Source organism: Giraffa tippelskirchi, chromosome 3 (genome assembly GCF_054371585.1).
Source record: "Giraffa tippelskirchi isolate mGirTip1 chromosome 3, T2T-mGirTip1v1.2.pri, whole genome shotgun sequence".
NCBI lineage: Eukaryota > Metazoa > Chordata > Mammalia > Artiodactyla > Giraffidae > Giraffa > Giraffa tippelskirchi.
Window position 1 is genome coordinate 7,964,960 of NC_137277.1, and position 16,585 is coordinate 7,981,544.

Genomic DNA, 16,585 nt, shown 5'->3' on the forward strand with positions numbered 1-16,585 from the left:
ACGCCGCACTGGTGTAAAGCTGAGAGCGTGCCTGCCCCAGGAGTTCCCCCACCGGACTGGGTTCACATACAGGATCTTGAGGCCGACACCGCAGCAGCCTGGCACGGGCTTGCCAGTCTTTCGCGTGGGGGAAGCCCGGGGCCCAGTGGCCCAGAGCTGGTGCAATGACTTTGCACCGGAGCGTCCCCGCCGCGGAGGCTTGTCCTCCCACCTCGGCCCCACTGCAGTGTGGCACCACTACTGGGCAGCGCCCTGCACGCCTCCCCTCCCGGTCCAGGGCTCGAGCGGCCGATTCGGTCCCCCGCCGGGCCCCCGGCCCCCGCCCGCCGGCCCGCCGCACCTTGGTCTCCTTCACGTGCTGCTTGACGCCCTCCGGGTACCACTGGACGCGCACGTAGCCGCGGCGCAGCGGGCTGGCCCGGCCCTCCTCGTGGCCCGCGCCCCCCGCCTCCGAGCAGCCCGAGCTCCCACGGCCCTCCTCCTCGCCCTCCGAGTCCGAGTCCTCGCCGTGGATGAGGCGCACCAGCCCGAAGTGCACCGAGCCGCGGTAACGGCCCGACACCAGGTCGTGGGAGAAGAGCAGCCGCTGCGAGCCGGCTTCGGGGCCGGAGTCCGAGGACGGCCCGGAGCCCGAGTCCGCGGCGGGCGCCGGCGCCGGGGCCGGGGCGGGGGCTGCGTCCGGGCTCGGGGGCGCGTCCGGGACCTGGGCGGGAGCCGGGGCTGCGGGCGCGGACGCTGCGGGATCCGCCATAACTGCGCTGCGCGAGTCTCGGGCGGCGGCGGCGGCGGCGGCGGCGGCGGCGGCGGCGGCGGCGGCGGCGGCGGCGGCGGCGGCGGCGGCAGCGGCGGCGGGAGCGGCAGCGGCAGCGAAAAAGGCACGGGGAGGCGGGGCCAGGCGGCGCCGGGGGGCGGGGCCACGGCGCGCTGACGTGGCCTGCGTGCCGCCGTCGTCAGGGAACCGAGATGCGGTTGCTAGGGGCTACTGCCTGGTCGCTAGGGGACGCTGGAGATTCTGCCGCGTGCGAGGGGCGGGGTGGGAAAGGATGGACTGCGAGAGGGCGGGGCGGGGGCAGAGGGAGTGAAAGGAGGGAGAGAGGAGGCAGGGGTGGGGACCCAGGAGGAGGAAGTAGAGTGCTTACCGAGGAAGAGGGGAGGGGTCGAAGTGGGACGGAGGATGGTCCGCAGCACTTAATGAGCTCCCTGGACGTCTACGGTCTAGTTCTACGCACTGGGAGGGATACAGAAGGAACAGGATACAGCCTCTGTCCTCTAGGTGTTTACAGTCTAGTTGAGAAGACGAAACATACACACATTAAATAGCTTAAAAGCAACTCCAAGGCAGCTTGTAAGCAAGGCTAAATATAAAGTGTATCTACAGTGTACTGCATTAGGGAATTCCTTGCAAAGCCTGGAAGGTATGACCCCTTAGGGACTGGTCAAGGAATTGGTGAAGGAATGCCAGAGAAAGATCGGACAGGTAAGCAAGTGTTAGTGGCCCCTATGGTTTGGCTTTAAACTCATCTAGATGACTTCAAAGCTCCTTGAGGCTTATGCATGGCAAGAAGGAGCAGAGAGAGGTAATTAAGAGTATAAGCCTTCGATTCCAATTTTGGGCATAGACACTTACTAACCTTATAAAATTAGCAAGCTGATAAACTTCTTTTCACCTTAATTTTCTCATTTGTAAAATTGGGGAGGTAATAGCAGTACCTCTGTCATCTGGCAGTTGAGAGGATTAAGTGAAATAGAACAGTGCCTGGTATATAGTTAACCAATAAAGAAATTTTTTATATATTACATTATTATAATATTTCGAACCCCCTACCTAGACTAACATTCTAGACTGGCAGAATTCTTAGACTTACGATCTGCTCCAGATTTCCATTTTAAAATATTAAAAGTAATTATAAAACAGAAGTAATTATACTGATGTGTCTCTCCTAAGTAACTTCCAAAAGATTTAGATACATTCTCAGAGGACATATTCATACTGGGTTGTTGAAAGGAAATTAGGAATACTCAAGATATGGCCCTAACGTTTCTCAGTTAAAATCATTTTTTTCACAATTTTCTGCAAGACCATCAGTGGTAAATTAGCAAGATGAATCAATATTTCAGTATTTAGGTTCTTCAAAAAAGGCATTGGGTAGTTTATAGGCTACCAAGCATATAGAACTACACTCATGGAAAAGTTATGAGCATTCATGAAAGGAAAAACATTTTGTTTTAAAAATTAAAAAAAAAAAAGAACACACATGAAGTGCAGATGGCAACCTGAGTACTTGAGATGCCCTGAGTTAAGTACTTACAGAGTATTAATATAATACTGGGCATGGGGTGGTTGTCAATGGACTTATATCTTGGAAAATTCACATACTAAGGTATAGGAAAAAAAGACTTAAAGGGAAATGAGGATATGATTGAGAGACAAAGCTTGATTCCCAAATCATGGCCTTCCTATCCCAGACCACAGTGCAGAATAGCCATCTGGAATTATTGCTGTAGGGATACAGTTCCCTACTCCTTTCCCCATAAAGACTTGGGCGGCTTAGTAGCAGTGACATAGTAGCTTCTGTTCCATCTACCAAGTCCCTTTTGCTCTGTCTCCTTGGCCCCTGATCACCTAACATTTATCGATAACCGATTATTGACCCGCACTGTGGCAGACACATTCACATGATCTTATTTGTTATCACAATTCTGGATACAGGTGTAATTAACTCTATTTTACCAGTGAGAAACAGGGCCCAAGGAATTCAGTGCCTTAAGGGCTCAAGGTAGTAACTGGTAGAGTCAGATTGGAACCCAGGTTTCCTGACTCAAGTTAAGGGGCTTGTCTTTTTTTTGGCCAGGCCACCAGGCTTGTGGAATGTTAGTTCCCCAGCCAGGGAATGGACATTGGCCCTTGTCAGTGAAAGCTCAGAGTCCTAACTGCTGGACTGCCAGGGAATTCCTTCAGGGTCTCTGTATCCATCAAGGGATGGGGGGTGAGCAAGACCTTAGAAGGGGCAGGGCAGATCTTTGTTTGATGTCAAAAATCTAAGTGAGTTTTGCATTCTACTCCAGCTTATGCCAGTGTTTGTTTTAATATAATAAGAATGTTCTTTCCTCCCTAATCGTTGAGTAAAATTAGCACTCCAGGAAGACGTGCCATGTTTATTCTGCAGCTTCTTATAATAATGGCTAATAATAGCTACCATGTATTGAGCTGTAACTTAATGCCAGGTACTCTGATAAGTGCTTTACATAGATTACCCATCTTTACATAGATTAAACCTGTGAGAGAGGAAGTATCAGCCCCACTTTGTGAAGCACCGCCCCAGACTGTGCTGTCCCCCCTCCCCCACCACTACCAGGAGTGTGCTAGGTTGTAGGCAAGAGTCCTTGATTTCAAATGCGGATCCCTCCCTTGCTCAACCTGTTTCAAGCTGGTGGATCCTCACACTTATATGTGTAACCTGGTGCTAGTAAGCACTGGCACTCAGTAATAGTACCATCTTGGTGGGTACATCAAAGGTGTGAGGTTCCAAACTTCCACTGGGCCAGTTTCCCATCCTCTCCTCTGTATACCTGAGGAGTTGAAGCTGGGGTGGGGCGAGTAGCCCTCTCTGGCCCCTACCTGCCCGGGCTATCTCAAAGCCCTGTCTATTGCCCCCAGTTTGAGCTGCATCTGAGCCCTTTTCCAAAGAGAAGCTCAGTACATTCCTCCCCACCTCCTAGTGACCTTCAGTGACCTCACTCAGCCCTGAGATGCTCCTGACAAGGTGTGAGACTTGACTCCTTCCCAAACCCCAAGCCCCTAGCCACAGTCTTTTGCACTTCCAGGCTGGCTAGTGGGGGGAGGAAGGCAATGGCAATCCACTCCAGTACTCTTGCCTGGAAAATCCCATGGACGGAGGAGCCTTGTAGGCTGCAGTCCACGGGGTCACTAAGAGTCGGATACAACTGAGCAACTTCACTTTCACTTTTCACTTTCATGTATTGGAGAAGGAAATGGCAACCCACTCCAGTGTTCTTGCCTGGAGAATCCCAGGGATGGGGGAGCCTGGTGGGCTGCTGTCTACGGGGTCGCACAGAGTCGGACACAACTGAGGCGACTTAGCAGCAGCAGCAGCAGTGGGGGTGAACCTGGATGGAAGTGACTGCCTGATTTTTATTTTCATAATTGTTGAATGGGAAAAAAATAAAATAAAACAGATCTGTATTCCCCAGCGGAGAATCCCCATTCTCTCATGGCCTCACACTTAGCCCTTCGTGGAGAATAAAGATACTTCTCGGGAGAATTTTGCTTATTTACAAATGTGCCTGCTGAAAACTGAGCCAGCCTGGCCACTCCCCTTGCTAAGGAGATGGCTGGGTGCAGGAGGCAGTGGACCTGGCAGCAAAGTGAACAGATCCCTCTGAAGCAGGCTGTCTTTCCCTGTCTTAACTGGCCATAGCGACCTCTCCAGAACCTTCAAGTGAGCATGGGCTCCACACTGCCCCCTGCCAGAGCTCTGCCCTGCCTGGCCTCTCCAAACCTCCGCGTAGGGGGAAATCCAGATGGGCCCAGAGAGGGCCCTGCCACCTTGCAGTGAGTGTTTGGGAGCTCTAGGCTGCCTGCAGCACTGGGGTCTTTGGTTGGGAAAGGAGGGCAGGAAGGGTGTGGCCCTGGGAAGCCCTCCCACACCCTCAGTGGCTGGCTGGGGAAATGCCTTTGAGGTCCACCAGTGGCTTGCTCTAGAATCGTGATCTCTTGGAATTTCCCTGCTGGCCCAGTGGTTAAGAATTTACTTTCCAATGCAAGGGACATGGGTTCAGTTCCTGGTTGGGGAACTAAGATCCCACACCCTGCAGGGCAACTAAGCCGTTGTGCTACACCAAAGACCCAGCACAGTCAAAAAAATTTTTTTAATTTATTTTTAATTGAAGGATAATTGGTTTGCAATATTGTGTTGGTTTCTGCCATGCATCAACATGTATCAGCCATAAGTATTCAAATGTCCCCTCCCTCCTGAGTCTCCTTCCCACCTCCCAGCCCACCCCAACCCTCTAAGTTGTCACCGGAGCCCAGTTTGAGCTCCCTGCGTCATACAGCAAATTCCCGCTGGCTATCTAGTTTACATTTGGTAGTGTTTATGTTTCCTGTTACCCTCTCCATTCATCCCCATCCTCTCCTTCCCCTGCTGTGTCCACAAGTCTGTTCTCTATGTCTGCGTCTCCACTGCTGCCCTGCAAATAGGTTCATCAGTGTGTGAGTGTGTGTGTGTTAGTCACTCGGTCATGTCCGACTCTGTAGCCCATCAGGGTCCTCTGTCCATGGAATTCTCCAGGCAAGAACATTGGAGTGGGTTGCCATTTCCTCCTCCAGAGGTTCATCAGTACCATCTTTAAAAAAAATTTAAAAAGGCTCTTCTTGCTCCTGGAGCCTCACTCCTCCTTGCTTTGATGCCCTGGGTGAACTAACCGCGGGACCTGCCCAAGGTCACCCTGCAGTACAATCGGAATGAAGACCTGGAGCAGCTGGTCTTTGGCCATTCTCACTCCTGACCATGAGGATAGGTTGCAGTCCACTGGGTGAAACCCTTTGTGCTTGGGGTGACAGTGGAAAGGGTGAGCTGTGAGTGAGAGCCCAGGATTGGCAGGCTCATCCTGTTTCCCTCCTTCCTGAGGATTCAGGGCCCAAGGACAGCAAATCTCCCAGACCAGCTGCAGAACAGGAACAGGGCTGCTGTGGCTTAACCATACTATGCTCTTCATCACCAACTCCCCACCACCAAAGCATGGGAGCTTCCTGGATGACCAGCCATGGGAGCAAAGTGGCATCTTCTCCCTAAAACCCCTTCCTTCTCCCAGAGTCTTCATCCAGGTTGTTGGCAGGAACACTTACCTGGGTACCAAGTTGGCCACCTGAGGGTCAGCCCTCGATGTGGAGCTCTGTAAGTCATCTAAGCCCAGGACATGGTCCCTCTACCCTCCCTTTTCACACCCAAATAGCCCCCGGCTGCTTCACGGGAAGGGTCGGATGGGGCTGGGGTGACGGGATGGTGCAGTGGTTAAGGCTGAGGTTCTGGAGTTAAACGAGCTTGGGTTTGAAGCTTGTGTTGCTGCTGACTCACTATGTGACCTTGGACAACTTATTTTACTTCTCTGACCTTTGGTTTTCTTTGGGAATAATAGCAATACCTACTAGATAAGGCTGTTAGAATTTAACTGACATGAAGAATCGGAGGTGCTTTGCCTGTGCCTGGACACTGTAGGAGCCTGATCAACGTTAGCTGCTGCTCTTAGTTCATCTCCATCCCTCACCACCCTGTTCCCGGAAGACTGACATATCAACACCACCATCCGACTTCTCAGCGTAGTGTCTTTCCGTGGCTCCCCATGGTCCATCAGAGCGTGGTACTCGGGGCCCTTCATGAATTCCTTCCTTAATTCCTCCCAGCTACCTCCTATCGCACCTTCCACCTCTGCACCCAGTGCTCACGCTGCATGCTGCAGCCTCAGCTGCTCACGCCAGGATCCTGACTTTCCGGTGCCTCTGTACTTTTGCTTGTCATTTTTTATTCCTCTACTTCAACCTGTGGTTTTGCGTCAAGAACTCCTTTTCATCATGTGACGTCTTCCAAGAGCCCCGTGGTGCCCACTTATTCCTCCACTTACCTAGTCATACCTGCCTGATTGCATTTATTTCAGTCTCTTAGGGCCATTTGTTTGCATGCCTATCTCTCCTGTGGGACTGTATCTTCTTTGTACCTTTGTATTCCAGCATCTAGCACAGGTCTGATCATAGTAGGTGCTCAAGAGAGTTTTGTTACGAAACAAACTCACAGACATAGAGAATGAACAGACTTGTGGTTGCTGAGGGGCGGGAGGACGGATTGGAAGTTGGGGGTCAGCAGGTGCAAACTCTTACAAATAGAACAGATAAAAAACAGGGCCCTACTGTATAGCCCGGGGAACTATATTCGATACCCTGTAATAAATCATAATGGAAAAGAATATGAAAAAGAATGTCTATCTATGTATAACTTAATCAGTTTGCTATATAGCAGAAATGAACACTACGTTGTAAATCAAGTATACTTCAAATTTAAAAAATTATTTATGTTGAATGATTGTGCAAAACAAGCCAACCTCTCTCCAAGGCCCTGAATATGCCGATAGGTCACTGGATACCTCTGTCTTTGCTCAAATCCCCAGCTCTCCATTTTTCCTAGACACACACCTCACTCAGGCACACTCACCCTACACACACATGTATACACACATGCACACACATACATATGTGCTGCCCCTTCCCCAAGATTTTGCTGTCTCATTAAACTTTAGTCTCTAGATCTGCGCTGCCCACTGCAGTAGCCCCTAAGCACATGTGGCTCTTGAGCACTTGAAATGTGGCTGATCTTGGTCTTCCCTGGTGGTCCAGTGGCTAAGACTCGGTGCCCCCAATTCAGGTGACATGGGTTCAATCCTCAGTCAGGAAACTAGATCCCACATGCCACAACTAAGAGTCCCCATGCTGCAGCTAAAACTTGGTGAAGCCAAATAAATAAATATTTTATAAATAAATAAAGTTATTTAGGCATCATTTAAAAATGTGGCTGGTCTGAACTGACATGTGCTGTAAATGTAAAATACACACGACTTTTTTGGTCATCTTTCATCTGTATTTTGTATTTATTCTATAATAAATATATAATTATATAATATAGAAATGATAATTTTTTTAAAACAAAAGGGTCCTCAAGTATAGATTCACATATAATTGGCACCACACCATACCACAACTTTGTACTATGTACTCTTTTTTTATGATTCAAGATAGTTTTATTATATCAAGCTACAGACTCAGTATAAAAAGGAAAAAAACAGAATATGAAATATGTGTAATAATTTTATATATTGGTTACTTGTTGAAATGACAATACTTCTTATCTACTGGGTTAAATACAATATCTTATTAAAATCTAGTTAACCTGTTTCTTTTGGCATCTTCTCATGTGTTTACTAGAAAACTGAATAGCATGTATGGGGCTCCCAGGATCTTTCTGTTGGACAGCTGGGCTCCAGATCCTTAGGGAGCTGTAGGTCCCTTCTTTCTCCAGGAGGTGGCGATCACTCCCTGCTTTTGACACCCCTGTTCCAGAAAGGTCTGGAAGGTTCCTGAGGAAACTGTGCACCATGGCAGATACCGAAAACCCTAAATAAGGACAGAACCACATTCAGAAGCCTATCTATCCAAAGGAGGCTTCAAAAGAGGTCCACAGGAAGTCAAGGAGCTAAGTGTCATCCTCACCAGCAGAAAAATCAACACCTAGCTGACAGAATCCTGGTCTATGTATCCAGCTAACTGCCGCACATTCAATGCAATCTCTGTTTTCCAGGGGTTTATAAGCTGCTGGGAGCTTGCCCAGTGAACCTCCTGCACACAATTCTCCATCTCGGTCTCCATCCCCTGGAGAACCTGCTAGTGACAGGTTAAGGTTGGAAAGGTGAATTTTTGCTTAGTCACTCAGTCATGCCCGACCCTTTACAACCCCATGGACTGTAGCCCACCAGGCTTCTCTGTTCATGGGATTCTCCAGGCAAAGACTGGAGTGGGTAGCCATTTCCTCTTCCTGACCCAGGGATCGAACCCGCCTCTCCTGCATCAGCAGGTGGATTCTTTACCACGGCGCCACCTGGGAAGGCTGGAAAGGTAAATATGATTAGGCAAAATGTGCTCTGTGCCCGCTGTGCAGGGGAAGAATGAGAGAAGAATGCCGCCCTCAAAACCACCAAAAAACAGCACTGTCTTCCTTGCCTGTCTGGGCCTTTCAGTTGCTCTGGTGGGAAAATTGGGGTCTCAGAGGCATCATTGGAGTTTGTCGTGGGTCCCACCTTTCGATTTCCCCCGGGTGGATTCCCTGGGGTCCTTCAGTGGGAACCGGGCAACAGTCACATGGTGGCGGGGAGCAGGTGCTGCCCCACCCTGTGCCAGGCCCTCCAGGTGCAGCTGAGCTGCAGCAGGCTCTGTGCTGGGGGTGGGGTGGACTGGGTGAGGGGAGGCTTCCAGCCCTGACCGCGCCAGCAGGTCGTTACACCTTTTGCCAGTGCCCTCTGCCCTGCTGCTGCTTCTGCTTTGTCACCATAAAGTGGCTCCTCTGCATCTGTCCCCCACCCTCCCCCACCTCTTTCTCCTGGAAGGACTCATCAAGGTCATTGGGGGTGTCCTTGTTAGGAGAAACTGAGCTCCTGTCTCCACGCTTGGCTGCAGGAGATGCTGCTGATTGTCCAGTACTTGGGTTCTGGGATGTGTCCTGATCTTGGGGTCTGCTCGTCTCCTCACCTTTCTCCCCACTAATGGCTCATCCTGCACCCCCCTACTCCACCCAGAGAGAACATCCCCCAGCTCACCCCCAGCATCCCTGTGGGGACACACAGACCCTAAAACGTCCTTCCTATATTGAGAATCCGATGTCCACTCTGTCGTGTGGACAGCCAAGTCTGTTCTGGTCATCTCACTGCTACAGAGCATTAGTGGGGTGGGGGCTCAGCTGGCTCAGAGGGAGGCTCTGCTGGGAAGGTGGGCAGTCAGGTCCCATCCACGTGCTCTCGACAACCTGGCTCCACTGTCATAGAATGTTCTGGAGCAGGAGCCCACCATTGCCCCGGACCTGCCTGGGACCACAGAGCCTGTGGGAGAGACCTAGCGGGCAGCCACAGCCGATACCCAGAAGTGTATAGCCCTGTCTTGTAAGCTGGGGGGCCCCAGAGGAGATCTGGTGGAAGAGGTGACAATGGAACCCCTAGTGGGGAGCAGCTGGGGAGAAGAAGCAAGAGGTGAGCTGAGTCAGAGCCGGGGGAGCCAGGATTGCAGGACCCTCTCAAGGGGGCTGGTGCTGGAGGGAGTCCATGGCATAGAGTAGAACTCCATCATCAGGGGTCTGGGACCAAGCCCCCGAGCCAGTGTCCCCACATGGAGACATCTGATGATGTTGACTTTGCATCCCATACCCAGCCTTGTCCTCTTGCCTCTGGTTCTGCAGTTCTGATTAGCCACTGAGCAAGTCCTCTAAATGATGACACGCTCAGGCTGCCAGAGCTGGGAGGACCCTCAGAGGCGGGCTTGCCCAGGGGACAGAGTGTGAATGCCTGTGCCAGTCAGCTGGTGCCAGGACACTGATTAGACTTGACCCACGAGGCTTAGCCTCGTGCTCATCCCCCCAAACCCTGGGGCCTCAGCCATCCACTGTAATCCTCTACATCCATGTGCCATCTGAGGTTTCAGCCTCAGCCTGCAGGGACAGGGCTTGGCCGGGGGGTGGGGGGCGCAGAGCCCTGCTGGCTGCATCTGCCTGTAATCTGGGGGCAGGGCCGGCGGGGGATTAGAAATCTCAGAGATCAACATCACAAGTGTCTGGATTTTTCTGGTCCTGAGGCTGTGGACAGCCCCCGGAGTGGTAGCTCTGTGGGGGGAACATTAGAGCTCCTGCAACACAGGAGTCCTGGTAAGCGGAACCCTGGACCCTGGGCTCCCAGAATTTGAGAGCAGGAGTCCCTTGCTTGGGGCTTGGAGACGAGAGGAGAGAAGGAGGCAGAGGGCGGACAGGGCAACATGCAGCTCATGAGCTTTGTAAGGGAGGGATGGCCGCCCCTAAGAACTGCACATCAACAGGGGTCAGGGAGTGAGAAAGGGGCCCAGGGAGCCAGTGAGCAGGCACAGGGCAGGAGGAATTGATACTCTAGCCCCTAGACTCCCGCCTCCACTTCCCCTACAAGAGACGCATGAGGTGCCATCGCCCTGGACGGCCCCATGGGAGATGAGGACCGGACCCCTGACCATCGCACCTCTCCAACAGGTGCAGAGGGACCCTCCTCATCACAGGGGCCCTTCTGAAGCTGGGGATCCCCTGGGTGGCAGCCGCACCCAGGATGTCCACACCGAGCGTCCACTGCCTGAAGCCCTCGGCTCTGCACCTGCCGTCTGGGATCCCAGAGTCCCCAGGCCGCCAGCGGCGCCACACGCTCCCCGCCAATGAATTTCGGTGCCTCACCCCAGAGGATGCTGCCGGGGTGTTTGAGATTGAACGAGAGGGTGAGCAGCCCCCCCGCCCCCAGGGTCTGGGACTCTGCTGAACTCTGCCGCTGTTGCCCTTGGGGAGAAGACCCTGGAGTCCCCTGTCCTTGGCAGACGGGCCCCCAGAGTATCTGATGGTGTGTTTCTGTGCGTGTACAGGAGCACATGTGTGTCTCAGGAGAATGGGGGGAAGAGCAGCCCTGAATCCCATGCTTTCCCGGGGGAGGCTTGGGGACTCGGGGAGCCCACCCAGCGTCCAAGCAGATGCTCAGTGGACAGGGGGTCACCCACTCGTGCTTCCTGATGCAGCCTTCATCTCTGTCTGCGGCAACTGCCCCCTGAATCTGGACGAGGTCCGACACTTCCTGACCCTGTGTCCCGAGCTGTCCCTGGGCTGGTTCATGGAGGGCCGCCTCGTGGCCTTCATCATCGGCTCCCTGTGGGACGAGGAGAGACTTACTCAGGTGAGGATGGGGGTGACCTGCCCGGTCCCGGGAAGGCCTCAGGAAAAGAGGCCACCACTTCCCATGGAGGCAGAAGTTGGGGGAGGAGCGGGAGGCTGGGATGTCTTCCTCCAGATCCAACACAGGAGCACATGGTGGGTCCTCTCCTGGCAAGAGAGCACAGTCCTTTGGGGTCTCACGTCTCTGATGAAGGGACTGCCATAGTGCTGGGAATGTAGGTCCCAATCTGAGGTCCTCCTTGGATAGTAGGGGCCTGATTGGAGACTCTCAGGGGCAGCTGCTCTTGGCCCAGCGGGGATGGTTTTGGGGTGCACAGAGGCGATGCGGACTTGTGTCAGTCTCTTGCCCCCAGGAGTCACTGACGCTGCACAGGCCCGGGGGCCGCACCGCCCACCTGCACGTGCTGGCCGTGCACCACACCTTCCGGCAGCAGGGCAAGGGCTCCGTCCTGCTCTGGCGCTACCTGCGCCACGTGGGCGGTCAGCCAGCTGTGTGCCGGGCCATGCTCATGTGCGTGGACGCGCTGGTGCCCTACTACCAGAAGTTCGGCTTCCATCCCGTGGGCCCATGTGCCATCGTCGTGGGCTCACTGACCTTCACGGAGATGCACTGCTCCCTGCGGGGCCACGCCGCCCTGCGCCGGAACAGTGACCGCTGACCCCCCAGGGAGCCCATGGTTGGGGGCTCCTACCCAGTCCCCGGTCGGTCCCCTTCTCTGCCCTGCCGTCCCCCGGCTCTGCTTGGTCTGCAGGGAGACGGTGATTCCCAGGGGATGGTGGAGCAGGGAGATGGGTGAAATAAAGAGAAGGCGGGGCAGCTGCTCCCAGCCCAGGTGCTCTCCTGGGGCATAAATACTGTGTGCTTCTCTCTGTCCACGCCAGGCCCTCCGGACCCCCTGCATCCAAACTGCGCCCACACGTGCTGGCTCCGTGAACTGGGGACAGTGGGAGGCATCCTGGAGCCTTGCTTCTGCGTCCTCACCAAAGAGCCCTTATCCCCCCAGACCCAGGGCTGCCCCTTCTGGTCCTCATCCCTGGAGTGGGGGCAGCCGGGAGCAGGGAAGGACAGGGGCCACCTCCCAGCTTCCCCACCACCCCAGGTGCCCTGGGTCCTCTGCCCACAGTGACTTCCACCCCATCGTGTGTGGGGTGAAGGATTGAGGGCAGGTGCCGTGTCCAGCACAGCGGGTGAGATAGACCTGAAATGGGGGTGAGCGCGTAATGAAAAGACAGACACATATAATTTGGCCAGCGGTGAGTCAGGAGGCCCTCCTGCTCTCCATGGCAGGAAGACAAAATGGCTCCTTTCAGCCTCACTTTTATTGGCAGGAGTCACATGAGATCATTAGGGAATCGCTATACGGTGCGGGGGTTGGATTACCGCACTGTAAAGAGGAAGTAAAGTTAAGGCGCTGCTGTTGATCAGGAATATCTTGTTTGTTTCCGTGGGAAACGGACGCTGGGGTAGGCAGTGAAGCGGGGCAGGGAGTACTTGCCGCCCCAAGAATGTCCGCTGGGCATGTTTACTTGGACAATCATGAGCACAGTGTGCCGTACCCTCGAGTCATGGGGTAGGTTCTGGTCTCTGCTCCCCTAGGCTGCAACAGGGAGGCATAGAGAGTGACTGAGTGCTGTACCCCCAGCCCAGCACTGCTTCTGCCCAGCTGGCCCTCCCCTCTGCCCAGCGGACCCTGACTCTCCTGTGGGGAGGGGCAACAGGCAGGGGGCCATGGCCAGGCAGAGCTGAGAACGCGGCGGGAACCCCAGCCTCGTCTCCTGGAGGGGCGCACTCGCAGTAGCGGGGAGGGGACCGTACCAGCAGAGCCACAGGTGGGGGCTGAGCAGCAGCCCAGGACCCTGGAAGAAAGGAGCCTATCCCCAGGAGGTGGTCCCAACGGCAGGGCAGTGGGGGGTCTGTCAGGGCCTCGGCCTGAGCTGCAGAGATGCACAGGCTCCGAGTGTCCCCCAGCCCAGGCATGAGGAAGGGGGGCCTCGGTCTCCCAAGAAGCCCCCCTTCAGGAGCGTCTCCCCTTGGACTTGGCCTCTCCTGGGGGAGGGAGCTCCTGGGAGCAGGGCTGGCCCCATGGGGTCTCTGGAATGTGTGCGGGGGCGCTGTGCAGGCCGACAACCCGTTCCAGACATAGTCCCCGCGTCCTCCGAGCTGAGTGGGAGCAGCCGTGCTGGCTCCGCCAGGCAGGTGGTCAGTGTATCTCCTAGTCCAGCTTGTACTTCTCACAGAAGCGGCTGGTGAAGGGTAGGCAGGTGAGGACCAGATGATGAGCAGGGTGGGTGGGGAGGACACAGGGTCACTTCCAGGTGCCAGTTGGAAGCCTGCGGGAGGACTGGGCATATCCAGGCTTGAAATCTGGGACCTGGGTCATCCTACATGTCATCCCCTCCCAGGGTGGGGAGCCTAAAGCTGAGAGCCTCGGGGCAGGGGGAGGTGCCGCTGGAGCTGCCAGAACACGGCTGGACTCCTCCCTTCCACCCTTTCTGCAAACATTGAGCACCTACTGTGTGCACGCCCAGTGCAGCAAGCAGGACAGGCAGCCTGCTCTGGTTGATGCACATGGAAAGGGACAGACACTGAACAAGCCCACAGCCTGAGGAGGAACTGATTGACAACCTGCTGATTCTTAGGGTCAAGAAGGGTCACACAAGGGCGACTTCATTTGGCCTAACTCGTAGCTGTGGGATGTGCTGGCAGGTGGTGGTCAAGGTCACGGAGAGAAAGCAGAGAAGAGGCGGAGTGAAGGGGGGCGGGGTCCCAGCATGGAGGTGACCTTGGAGCATGAATCAGGGGTTTGGCTGTTCTCTCTCATCCGAGGATTAAGGAATCAGCAGTGGGAACCTCGCAGCTGTTACACTGAAGAAGAGAGGGAGCAGGTGGGGCCCAGTTTGAGAAGCTCCCTGGGACCCTCACACCAGTGCAGCCCAGATCACCTGGCCCAGATCAATGGTCAGTGCCACCCTGAGCCAGGCCCTCTAGGTGCCTCTGAGCTACTTCAGGCTCTGTGATGGAGGCAGGGTGCAGTGGGGTGGGGTGGTGGGGGGGAGACTTCTCCAGGCCTTGGACACGCTGGTGGGTCAGTATACCTTTCACCAACGTCCTCTGCCCTGTTGCTACCTCTGCTTTGTCACCCGGAGGAGCCCTGGTGCCTCTGGCCCCTACCCGCTCCCACTCCTCTCTCCTGGAAGGACTCCTAGCAGCCATCAGGGCGAATCTGAGCTCTTCTTTGCACTCTTGGCTGCAGGAGATGCTACTGGCCACTCCTCCTTGGGTTCTGGGATGTTCCTGATTCTGGCTCTGCTTGTCTCCTCACCTATTTTCCGGTTATTGGCTCATTTTGCCCACCCTCGGCCCCGAGAGAACATCCCCCAGCTCAGCCCCAGCATCCCTGTGGGGATACACAGCCCCTCAGAACGTCTTTCCCATACTGAGACTCCAGTGTCCTCTGCTTTGTGAGGACAGCCAAGTCTGTTCTGGTCATCTCACCGTTACAGAGCATTAGTGGGGTGGGGGCTCAGCCGAGTCAGGTGAGCAGTCAGGTCCCATGGTCCTCTGGGGTTCTCTGTGTGGCCTGGACAACCTGGCTCCACTGTCATAGAATGTTCTGGAGCAGGAGCCCACCATTGCCCAGGATCTGCCCGGGACCACAGAGCCTGTGGGAGAGACCTGGTGGGGAGCCACAGCTGGTACCCAGATGTGTATAGCCCCGTCTTGTAGGCTGGGAGGCCCCAGAGGAGATCTGGTGGAAAAGGTGACAATGGGACCCCTAGAGGGGAGCAGCTGGGCAGAAGAAGAGAGAGGTGAGCTGAGTCAGAGCTGGAGGAGCCGTGGTCTCAGGACCCTCTCGAGCGGGCTGATGCTGGAGGGAGTCCGTGGCATAGAGGGTAGAACTCCATCATCGGGGGTCTGGTACGCAACCCCCAAGCCAGAGTCCCCACTTGGACACATGTGATGATGTTGACTTTGCATCCCATACCCAGCCTTGTCCTCTCTCCTCTATGCTGGAGTGATGGTGGTGTCACCTGTGACTGCCTCACAGGTAGGTGGCACTTTTCTCCTGCTGCCTCGGCCCCAAGCCTGGGCAGAGCCTCAGAAGCCCTCTGAACAGCCACAGAGAGTGGAGTGGGCACAAGAGATAAATTTCATGACCAGGAAGGGAAGGTGTGTAGGGGTGGGGTTTCCAAGGGCCCAGGGGGCTGAACTGTGGGTCTAGGCCTCTGCAGGAATTCCATTTCACTCCAGGGTCCCTGTGGGGGCCCTCATCATGCCCCCCGTTATTCTAGCAGGGTCCTCTGGGGAACCTCACATATTCCCAGCAGTTCTGTGGAGTCCTGCCTCAAGGCCACAGAAGCAGAGTCCAGAACCACGGTCACCTGCAAAGCGGACTGAACCCTTTTGTAACCATTGCCAAAAGCCCCCCGATCATCACCAGCCAGCTTCCTGACCCCAGATGAGTCAAAAATGTCCACCCCAGTGCTCACCCTATAGCGCCCTAACCAATCACCTAACATCAGCTCTCCAGCAGGAATTTTCTTTGTCTTGAGGCTTTAAAAATTGTCTACTCACCCACAAGAGACCCTGATGCTGGGAAAGATTGAAGGGAGAAAGAGAAGGGGACGACAGAGGAGGAGATGATTAGATAGCATCACCGACACATTGAACATCAGTGTGAGTAAACTCCTGGAGATAGTGAAGGACAGGGGAGCCTGGCGTGCCGCAGTCCAGGGGGTCCAGAGAGTTGGACACGACTTAGTGACTGGACAACAACAACAGCCCACAGAAAACGTCATCTCTCCCTTGAGCATGCCCGCTGTTCTAACAGCGTCTCCCAGAATAAACTCTCTTCTCCCTTCTGTCGGGTCTCCCTGGCCTGTCAGGAGGTGTCGGCCTGCTGCACTCTCAGTGCCCACATTATCTCTGCTCTTTGTTCTTAATAAACTCACTCCTTTCTGCAATACTCTGTGTCTGGAAATTCTCTTCCAACCCATGTGCGGACTGCCATAAGTTCCAGCCAGGCTGCTCTTGGCCTGTCTACACTCTTGACCTCTGCCACAGACTCCGCTGGAAGGAA

At 54.7% G+C, this 16,585-nt stretch overlaps 2 protein-coding genes across 5 annotated transcripts in view; one reads left to right on the forward strand and one right to left on the reverse strand.

Moving 5' to 3' along the window:
• UBE2O (ubiquitin conjugating enzyme E2 O) overlaps nucleotides 1-904 on the reverse strand; it is a 50,775-nt gene extending 49,871 nt beyond the window's left edge. Inside the window, exons 1-2 of one of the 3 annotated variants that reach the window (XM_081575470.1) lie at nucleotides 818-904; nucleotides 341-768 (exon numbers count right to left, since the gene is read on the reverse strand). In XM_081575470.1, the coding sequence (XP_081431596.1) occupies nucleotides 341-751 (411 nt within the window). In that variant the 5' untranslated portion in view covers nucleotides 752-768; nucleotides 818-904. Of the gene's footprint in view, nucleotides 1-340 lie in introns of all 3 variants that reach the window. The other 2 variants (XM_081575471.1, XM_081575474.1) reach the window with 2 other exon arrangements.
• LOC145540628 (serotonin N-acetyltransferase) lies at nucleotides 365-12,357 on the forward strand. 2 transcript variants are annotated; one of them, XM_081575490.1, is made up of 4 exons: nucleotides 365-547; nucleotides 10,824-11,059; nucleotides 11,351-11,505; nucleotides 11,858-12,357. In XM_081575490.1, the coding sequence occupies exons 1-4, from the start codon at nucleotides 513-515 to the stop codon at nucleotides 12,161-12,163; spliced, it is 732 nt and encodes a 243-aa protein (XP_081431616.1). In that variant the 5' UTR covers nucleotides 365-512; the 3' UTR covers nucleotides 12,164-12,357. The 2 variants fall into 2 exon arrangements, with proteins under 2 accessions (XP_081431616.1, XP_081431617.1); XM_081575491.1 differs by lacking the exon at nucleotides 365-547 and adding an exon at nucleotides 1,036-1,477.
• Nucleotides 12,358-16,585: the final 4,228 nt, after the last annotated feature.